Below are 9,571 nucleotides of genomic sequence, written 5' to 3' on the forward strand. Positions count from 1 at the left end.
TCTCTCTCTCTCACACACACACACACACGAAGAATAACTGACTCCCTATTCATATAGGCTTTGTGACTTGCTATTCTCACATTAGGGAAAATCATAACTAGCAAGGGTGGTCCAAAACTTGTCTTTGATTCTAACAAAAGTCATGTGGTGCTCAAAGGTGAACCCAGCTGGATTCATTGCCTGGTTTTTATAATCCAAGCCCTTGACTTCAAGTCCTGTTTCAAGGACTAATAATCATTGTGTTTCGTTTGATTACTTGTTTTGCAGTTGGCCAATGCATCCTGTCTGGAGTCTTAAATGCTATTGCACAGCCCGTGTCACACCAGAGTATTCAATGATGCATTCTACTGCAAAAGGAGCAGGAGAGACCAATCCATGTCCTACTACAGACTACATTCTCTAAACAAATTCCTGATCATCAAAATCAGAGCAATGTTGATAATCTAGATAACATGGGTTAATGGCTTGTGGCCAGAAGGGGGTACTAAAAAGTATCTCTTGACATCCAGGCTAGGACATGTTATTCTCCCATTAGACATTGAAAAAAATCTCAGGGAATGCCAACTTCAGGTGAGATCATGAGATCTTGTCACTCTGAGATCATGATAAAGTGAGACAAAACAAAGGCCACTTCATGATTTTTTTGTTCCTTAGCACAGACAAAAGCAAAATCACTGTACAAATCACCGTATATCCCTCTCCTAGCTAGTATGAGTGACTGCTAGTTTGGGGGTTTTGTTTTCCCCTTTGCTTTGTTTCTTTGCTTGTTTTCAGCAATTGTAGCTTTAACCTCACTCTAATCTATTCTCTCTATAGAAAAGGTTTATTAAGATACTGTCATAGGAATTCCCTGTCTTTCTGACAGTATCCAATCCAGATCAGAGCTCTGCTTCTTTAAAAATTCACCCAAATCACCTAAAACAAGCCCACCTCTTTTTTTCTTTAATTTTTTTTTGAGGTGGTCCCTTTATTTAGTCTTTATTCAATTTGTTACCATATTGCTTCTGTTTTTTTTTTTTTGTTTTGTTTTGTTTGTTTGTTTTCTTTTATGTTTTGGTTTTTGGCCACAAGACATGTGGGACCTTAGTTTCCCCAACCAGGGAGCGAACCCACACCACCTACTTTGGAAGGCAAAGGCTCATCCACCGGACCAGCAGGGAAGTCCCAAGCCCAAATCTCTTAACATCCCTTTTCTATCACTCACGTACTTGTGTGGCCCACAGTTCCTTCACTGTGTATGTTCTCCTTCACTGCAAAGAATAATAAACTCAAATTGTTCAACTACAAATGTGTTCCTGCTGGTCTTAAGCTGGGAGGCATCGAAATATCATATCACGTTAAACCTGATGGCAAAGCAAAGCAGAAGACTCAAATGTATTTGATTTATGTATTTACGTATTTGTATCTAAATGTATTTACAATAACCCCACATGCTATTATTTCTAATGTAAGTTTCAGTTTACAAAGACATTTATTTTGTATCCTTTCAACCAGCGATTTCAAGGCCTAGCGACTGAGAAGAGGGCTAGTATACTGGTGGAGATATTAACAATATGAACAGTAAAAGACCAACCATAAAATATATTGAAAATAGATATTCATGATCGTGGAATGGGAGAAAGAAAGCAAAGGTTGAGTTTTGGACAATGAGTTTGAGATGATGGCCTGACCACCAGGTCAGATGCTGTATGGGCCACAGAAGATTAGACCCAAATTCTTCACATTCCAAAGCACAGGGTTCCAGAACAAACGGTTCCTTTGGGTGGCTGCCAACCTTCCTCAAGCCCTGTCCCCAGCCTCCATAACATCTCAGTAAGCACAGTGAGACAAATAAGACCCTGATGAGACCCTGTAAATCCAAATGTGACCATTCTGTATGTCCGTTTTTCTAACTCCTCCCCATCCCCACAAACATCACCCACCCCCACATAGGTTATCCAGGCGACCTATGTATTCAGAAGCAGAAAGAAATGTAAATTTTACTTGGAATGACTGATTATAGAACAGCACTATCTCACAGAATTCTCTGCGCTGATAGAGATGTTCCATATCTGCGCTGCGCACAGTATAGTAGCCACGGGTTTACATGTAGCCATCGAGCACTTCAAATGCTGCGAGTGAGACTGAGAGACTGAATTTTCCATTTTATTTAATTTTAATCAATTTAAATAATCACATACGACTAGGGGCTACCATCTTTAAGAATATACCTCTACAGCAAGTCTCCTCACCTGTGGTGGACCATACTCAGCCACTTGCCTTCACCCAAAACATGCTCTTCGTGACCGCTTGGATGATTTTAATTCACTTAGAGTCACCACTCTTCATAAAATCCCATGTACAGCAAACACGCTAATCAAAACCATCAGCTGCTTGTAGATTCCTATTTTTGCCATCACCATGTACTATTTTTATTTTTTAAAATAATTGACAGACATCACCAATGTAATGCAGTGTGTTTATGTGATGAATACTGCTCAGAGAATTAAGGATCTTTTGGGTATTCAAATCTTACCTTGAATCTGCCCAGATAGTTTTTGTTCCTTCCACTGCATCTTATTACCCTGCTAGTCTTTAAACCAAGTTTGATAGTTGAAGTTTGCTACAATGTGGAGTGAAATTTATCCTTTGGTGTCTGATCTCAGAATCTAATCATAGCAACTGACATGGAAAACGTGTTCACAGACTAAACCAAACTTTCATCTGCACTGTTAGAACAAATCATTCCCGAAGACTGTTCATATATCAATTGGCTATTGTCTAAATAAATGAGGTAAATTTCAATTCTCTTACTACTAGAAAAAAAAAAATTGCCACCTTTCTTTAGAATGTCATGAATAGACAAATTTTACTTCTGAAACACAAGCACTTGAAGAAGTATAAGTTTCAGCTAACATCCTGGTTATTTTCTCCTTACCAGAATCAGTGTCTTTCTATTTATTTACTCAAATGAGGAAGGAATCTACATTTAGATTAAAATTGGTTGCCTGGACTATACGTTCTATTTTGTTCCTTTGTAGATCGCACCACCTTTGAGATTTCCAAGTGGTGGGGCAGACTGCTGGCTATAGGTCTGGATTCAAAGAAGAGGTCTGTGCATGGGCTATGAATTTGAGAGTCTATGACATATAGATGGTGCCTGGAGTCAAGCAAGTAAACCTTAGAACAGGGGGCAGATGACACACCCCTTTCAAGAGATTTATCTTGAATAAAGGGAAGGGCATCAAGGCCCAGGTAGCTGAGTGGACAAGGAAAGGGTGGAACCTCATGAGGGCTCATAAAATATAAATGTGTGTGTGTGTGTATGAATGTCTTAGAAGTCATGTTACTAGCTGAACAGGTGATGACATAAAAACCTTGGATTCTGCTTCAATCCACTTATTTCCGTGTGTGTGTGTGTGTGTGTGTGTGTGTTTGCTGACCCCAATTCAAAAGTTTAAGTTTAATCGCATGATTAAACTGATGTGATGTGCTTATATAAAATAGGTGAATTTTGCTATTTTAACTCTCACCAGGCAGTTTCATGTCCAAATTCTGTGGCTGAGACTTGGCAAGTACCTTCCTGTAGACCTTGTGGCTGGACACTCCCTCTTCTTTTTATTTTCCTCTTAAAAAGATGGTTTTCTTTTTCCAGCACATGATTTATCTTTCATCGAAATTTCAGTGTCATCTTTGTGCTGTTTATATATAGACCCTTTCCACAGTAGCATAATTTACACTGGTCTGCTGTCTGTGTCCATCCCACTTCCATCCCTGGGGCACTGCTTTCTCCTTCATAAGTCATTGTTTATTTAAGTCTCTTGTGTCTTTGAATACGAATGCTAAGCTTTATCTTCTTACAGCATCTATCTCTAGGACACCACTGGAAGGGAAGATGACAGAAGAGGGTTTGTCTACCGAATTGTAATAACATTTCATTCCTGTCTCCTTAAGACAGGCAGAAGCAGAGATGGACTATCAAAAGATGCAACAGAACCAGATGTAGAAACAGCCAGAGACAGGACAGCCTGACAGAAAAACAGAGATAGCTGGTCAGGCAGGCTGAGAAAGCCCAACAGATGGACAGACTCAGAAATTGTACCTCCTCCCCCAAAAGAGACAGGTAGAAAGGCATACACAGAAAGGGGCAGACAGAGACAGGTAGAAATAGATGGAGACAGAGACAGGGAGGCAGAGGAAGCCAGGCACAGACAGGGACAAACAGACACCCATTCAAACTAAGGCAAAGAATGATGGTTGCAGACAGAGACAGGGAGACAGGCAGAGGCTGATTGACACAGATAGAAAGACAGAGACAGACAGACTGAGAGACAGAGAAAGACAGACGCACACTGAAAGAGAGCCAACAGACATAGAGATAGTGATGGGGAGAGAGAGAGTCAGAGAGAAACAAGGTTGGGGGTGGGGAGAAAGACAGAGACAGATCGGGACAGAAAGGGAAAGACAAAGACAGACGGATGGAGAAAGAGACACAGAGAGATGCAGATACAGACGGATACAGAAGCACTGGAGAAATACAGAGACAGAGACAGAAACATAGAGACCCAGACACAAACAGATTGTCAGAAACAGAGAGAAACAGAAAGATACGGACAGTAAGACAGAGACAGAGAGTGACGAAGATAGGCAGTCTGAGACAGAGACTGAGGAAGACAAAGACAGAGGTAGATAGAAATTAGACAGGGATGCAGACAGACATCATGGAGACAGAGATAGGGGATGACAGAGAGAGCGGCAGACATACAGAGAGGGAAAAACAGAGACAGGGATAAATCCTCATCATTGTCAAGGACCACGTGGTATCCCATAGGGGTACATCTCCTTTAGTGTGGCGTTTACTTTGCTGTTATTTAGCTTGATGGTTTCCTATAGCGTTACCATGACTGTACTTCGCCCTGCCTCCCCATTTCCCCATGCCTTACGAAGAGGCTAACAAAATGAGTATCAACATGGGAAAAGGTTTCTTCCTCATCCTGAGCAGTCAAAAAGAAAAGAAAAAAAAAAAGAGAAAAAATAGAGACAGGTATTGGATAAATTGCCCAAACTGGCAAATGGCAACAGTCAGGGTTTGTGAGAGTTTAAATGTTTAAATGAGTGTATTTCAGCTGTCACTCTTTGTACATTATTGAACATCTTTCTATTGTAAGCGGCAACAAGCAATTTAAGGATTTAAAGCTCGTTGGGTAGGAAAACAAAAGCAGATCTTTCAGTCAAGGTACGCCTGTAGCTAAGTAGTCTCTGAATTTCCCAACTGAGGATACCTCTGTTTAGATGAAATGGCATCTTGGCATTCAGCTCAAGAAAAAGTGATTTCAAATTGCTTAGAGAGTTTATATAAAGAAAGTGAAATTCTTGCCGAAAAAAAAAAATAACAATAATTTTTACGTTTCAACTGAATCATGACTTACTCTTCTCCCCAGTTATTTTTAAACACAAATAAAATGAAGTCTATTGTTTGTAGTTGGTTAGGTATATGGAATATAAGGGAACACGAGAAAGGGTAGGGGGCTGCAAAATTAAGGGCAAACATCGAAGGATGCAACAGCAGCTTCCTGGTTGAACCATTTCATATAAGTAACTGTCACGTAAATATTACTCTAATACTAGTATGTGGGTTTGGGATAAGGAAGCCTTTCAAATCTCCTTAAAGAGTAAAAGGAATGAATGAATGGATAAAGTCAAAAGTAATTTGTTCACTGAATGACAATGGATAAAATCTAATTGGGAAGAGAAACATAAACCACCAGTAAGGAAAATTCTGATTTCAACTAAGTAAAGCCTTAAATCTGGTGACTGTTTTTTTTTTTTTTTTAATTTAAATGTACATTTATTTATTTTAATTGGAGGCTAATTACTTTACAATATTGTATTGGTTTTGCCATACATCAACATGAATCTGCCAAACACCAATAGAGTATACTATTTTTTTAATTTGTTCATCTTGTATTAATTTATCACACTCTTTCCAAGCATGTATTTATTATTTATATGGATTCTTAAATAGAGTTTTCCATTCTTTGACCTCAAAATGACTCAATGGAGGGAATGGGATGGTGACAATTTGTAAGTTAACAGTAATCAGAAACTAACAAATTCAAATCGTGACTAGTGTGCTTCTCCTTTTGTGACAAAAACACTTTTTATCTTACCCTTTTGATTACTAGTGTGGACTTCTCGTGATGCCACTTCCAGATGCCAAATAATTCCCATGATAATTCAAAAGCGTTCCTTTCCAGAGGTTACCAGACCTGTTTTTAAGCGGGAAAGAGTCTTTCCACGTACAATTCCAACGTCAAATGTTTCTGAAGGGCAAAGGCCATCAGCGTGCTTAGAGAGTGCATTCTGGTGCATAAATAATTCATGGCTGTATGCCACAGAAAAAGTCTGTCTAGTACCGAGATGTCCTCATAGCATCAATCTGCCGCCTTCCACTCCACCCCCAATATAGGGTTGTATAAGATTTGAGGCGTCTTTCTAGGGTTAAAATGCTAGGAAAGTCAAAATAAAGCCAAAGTAACATCAAGATACGATATGAAGTCAACTAACCTAAGAATGTTGAGGAACAACCAATAAAGAGAAGATCATCAGTGTAGCCTGGGTGCGTTCACAGAGTGAGAGATCATGGGAACCAAGTACTACACGCTCAGTGGCAGGGAATGGGGAAAGGGAAGCAATCCAAAGGAAGCTAGCGGTAGTAGTGGTAATGAGTGGGGCAGAGTGGCTCTAAACACGCGAACTGAAAGAGAAACCAAACGGTTTCTTTAACATCCCTTTAATCAAGCTAAAGGAAATGCATATTTTAAAAGAGTTTCCCCAACAGTAGTAGAGTAGGTAGGTTCACAGGTTCTCTCTAAAGTCAACTGGTCTTTGACTTTGCAGAAATGATGGGAGGGGGCATTGATGGATGGTAAACCAGGAGGACAGGTTGCCACTTTAACAGCACAAATGAGGTCTAAAGGTGTTGGGGGAGCAGGGCTTTAAAATTTCTCCTCTTCATAGGCTCAGGTAAACAATCTCAAGTATTATGAGCTACAGTTCAACAAAGACTCTGACAGAGGTGGGCCACCAGAGGTGGGCAAGTCCGGTTGGTCCCGCAGAAGGAGCTGGCATCTGGACAAAGCTGGTCGTCCCTGACCCCAGGAAAAGAGCTGCTCACCTCTCTGAGATTTTGTTTTCAGGAGTCCTCACTCAGGAAAACGCCCCTCTCTGGGGAGGTACAGGAAATTACAGGTCACATATATGGGGAAAACCACATCTTCGTTCTCCAGATTCACCACCTCTAGCTCTTCATCCTTTCCCAGGGAAAGCACCTGGAGTTCTGTCTCCTTCCGGAAAATGGCTCTTCCAGCCCTGTCCAAGGAGGCCAGGCGCAAGCGGAACGCGACCTTTCTCTGCCAGAGTAAGCTGACCCCGAGACCGCAGGACTTGTTCAGCGCGCTGCGCTTGAAAATGATGCGCCGGTTGGCATAGCACACCACCAAGTCCCAGCCGACGTTGAAGCCTGCCCACCGCCAGCTGCACTGCTTATCCCTGAGGAGCTGGCCCCCGCACCGCATGCTGGTCCTCTGGAGGTCGGACACGAAGACATCCACGGGCCCGAGGTCTCTGGTCTGCTCAGCCCGGAGGAGGGCAAGCCACTGCTCTTTGTACACTGGGGTCAGCCACGTGGCAGGGATCAGTGCATCCTGGTCGATGATGCGTGCTGACGGCAGGTCGCAGATCATGTAGGCAAGCCGCAGCTGCTGGAACGCTGGCACGAAGGCTCTGCCCTGCTCGGTCTCCAGGAAAGGGGTGCCCTCTGACTCCTGCCTGGACCTGGCAAACCACGAGTCCGCGTCAGGCAGCAGGTCTCTGCGGGGGCCTCTCCATGTCGGCTGCAGCTGCAGGAACATCCACTTTTTCAGCGTCGTGTACACATCCATCTCTACCTCCATCACGAAGAGCTCTGAAGAGGCAATGACCTCTTTCATGAGATCCAGGCTAACTTCTCTCAATAACTCCTCACTATGCTGGGTCATCAGGTTGTCCAGCAGCCACTGAAGACACATGGCCCTGATGTTCTGGAGTCCGTAGCTCTCAGCAGAGCAGTAGTAGCTGCACACGGTCTGATCACTGACCGTCTCCTTCATTATCTCTCCGCACTGCTGAATCAGCTTGTCCAGCTGCAGCATGCTGGCTGTGGCCAGCATGGGGACCACTCGACCGGGTGGGATGAGCACAGAGTTTCGGTACAGGGAACCTAAAGCCTCGTGCAGTGCCTCACAATCAATGTTCTCGTCAGGCATCTGCAACTCTACAGTATCCATGGTTGTCTCACGCCACGCACCACTGAACATGCTAGCAAAGTATCCTGACCGGCACAAGTAGACCTTGTGCAAGTTCCACTCCTTCCCCAGGGCACGGATCTGCACGTCACTCCCTTCTCCTCTCAGAAAAAGTGTCTTATAAACGGACTCTAAACTGTCTTTTGCTCGCTTCCTGTGAGGCGCTTTTGAGAGCTGCCCTTCTGGGCCTGTCTTCCGCTTGTGGCGCCCTTGGCTGGTGGTGGGTCTGGCCTCTTCGCTCTCCTCCCCTTCCTCTATCACTGCCACTGCTACCTCCTCGGCCTCCTCCTCCCCCTCAGGGGCACCTGGCTCCTCTGGGGCATGCCCCACTCTGTTCGAGGGCATCTGACTGTTTACTGCTCCCATGGCTTTTACCTCAGGGGTACAGAGGGCAAGCTTCCTCACCAGACGCAGCCGCCACTGGCACTAGCTCAGCCCACGGTGTCGTTGGATACGGCTGATGTTTGTGACGTCATCTTGGACGCCACGCAAAGCCACACCCACGAGGCTTTCCCCTACCCCTCCCACTCCCCATCACAGGATAAGTGCACTCTGTACCAGGAATTCCACTCTGTGTATCTTTCCCTCCAGGGATGATTTCTCTGCGGCTCCCTTCGTAGGATAATGGTGGAACAGAGGACTTTGTGTATGAATTTTCCCCATGAATCTTAAGAACATCATTTCCTCTTCCCCATTTGAAATAATTACTGATCACTCCTGTTTTTGGATAATTACGTCTTGGTTCCAGCTCTGTGCTCTATGCACCTTAATTTCTGTAATTATTTTCTTAGGTTATCCCATCATTTGCGGCTGTCAAAACATTTTCTGTGATAAAAGTGGCAATGTGTGCCCAGTCTTTGCTTTTGTCTCTATTTTAGACACCAGCTAAGCATGTAACAAACTTAAACACTGAAAGAAATGAGGAATGAATGAGATGGATTTTGATTTTTGAGGAAATTAATAATATTAAATACTGACAAGTGTTATATGCTAAACAAAGTATTCGGTGTAGAGAGAGTGTGGACCTTTCAATGACAAGGAAAGTACAATGCAAGGGAAAAAACTTTGAAAACGGTAAGTCTCTCAGGTCATTTGACCTTGCCTGAGTAGAATGTTTGGGGCTTCCCAAACATTCCCAGTGGTAAACAATCCACCTGCCAATGCAGGAGACGCATGAGGCATGGGTTGGGAAGACTTCCTCGAGGAGGAAACGACAACCCACTCCAGTATTCATGCCTGAAAAATTC

At 43.2% G+C, this 9,571-nt stretch overlaps 1 protein-coding gene across 1 annotated transcript; it reads right to left on the reverse strand.

Annotated features, from left to right (window-relative positions):
• Positions 1–6,756: 6,756 nt before the first annotated feature.
• LOC147340524 (germ cell-less protein-like 1) lies at positions 6,757–8,773 on the reverse strand. The gene has a single exon (XM_086388325.1). The coding sequence runs from the start codon at positions 8,688–8,690 to the stop codon at positions 7,185–7,187; it is 1,506 nt and encodes a 501-aa protein (XP_086244451.1). The 5' UTR covers positions 8,691–8,773; the 3' UTR covers positions 6,757–7,184.
• Between the last annotated feature and the right edge of the window lie 798 nt (positions 8,774–9,571).

Source organism: Bos grunniens, chromosome X (assembly GCF_055505025.1).
Source record: "Bos grunniens cultivar Pamir isolate PY7600 chromosome X, Bosgru_T2T1.0, whole genome shotgun sequence".
Classification (NCBI taxonomy): Eukaryota; Metazoa; Chordata; class Mammalia; order Artiodactyla; family Bovidae; genus Bos; species Bos grunniens.

Coding starts and splice junctions, on each gene's coding strand:
- LOC147340524 (XM_086388325.1), bottom strand. CDS start 8,690: ATGGGAGCAGTAAACAGTCAGATGCCCTCGAACAGAGTGGGGCATGCC.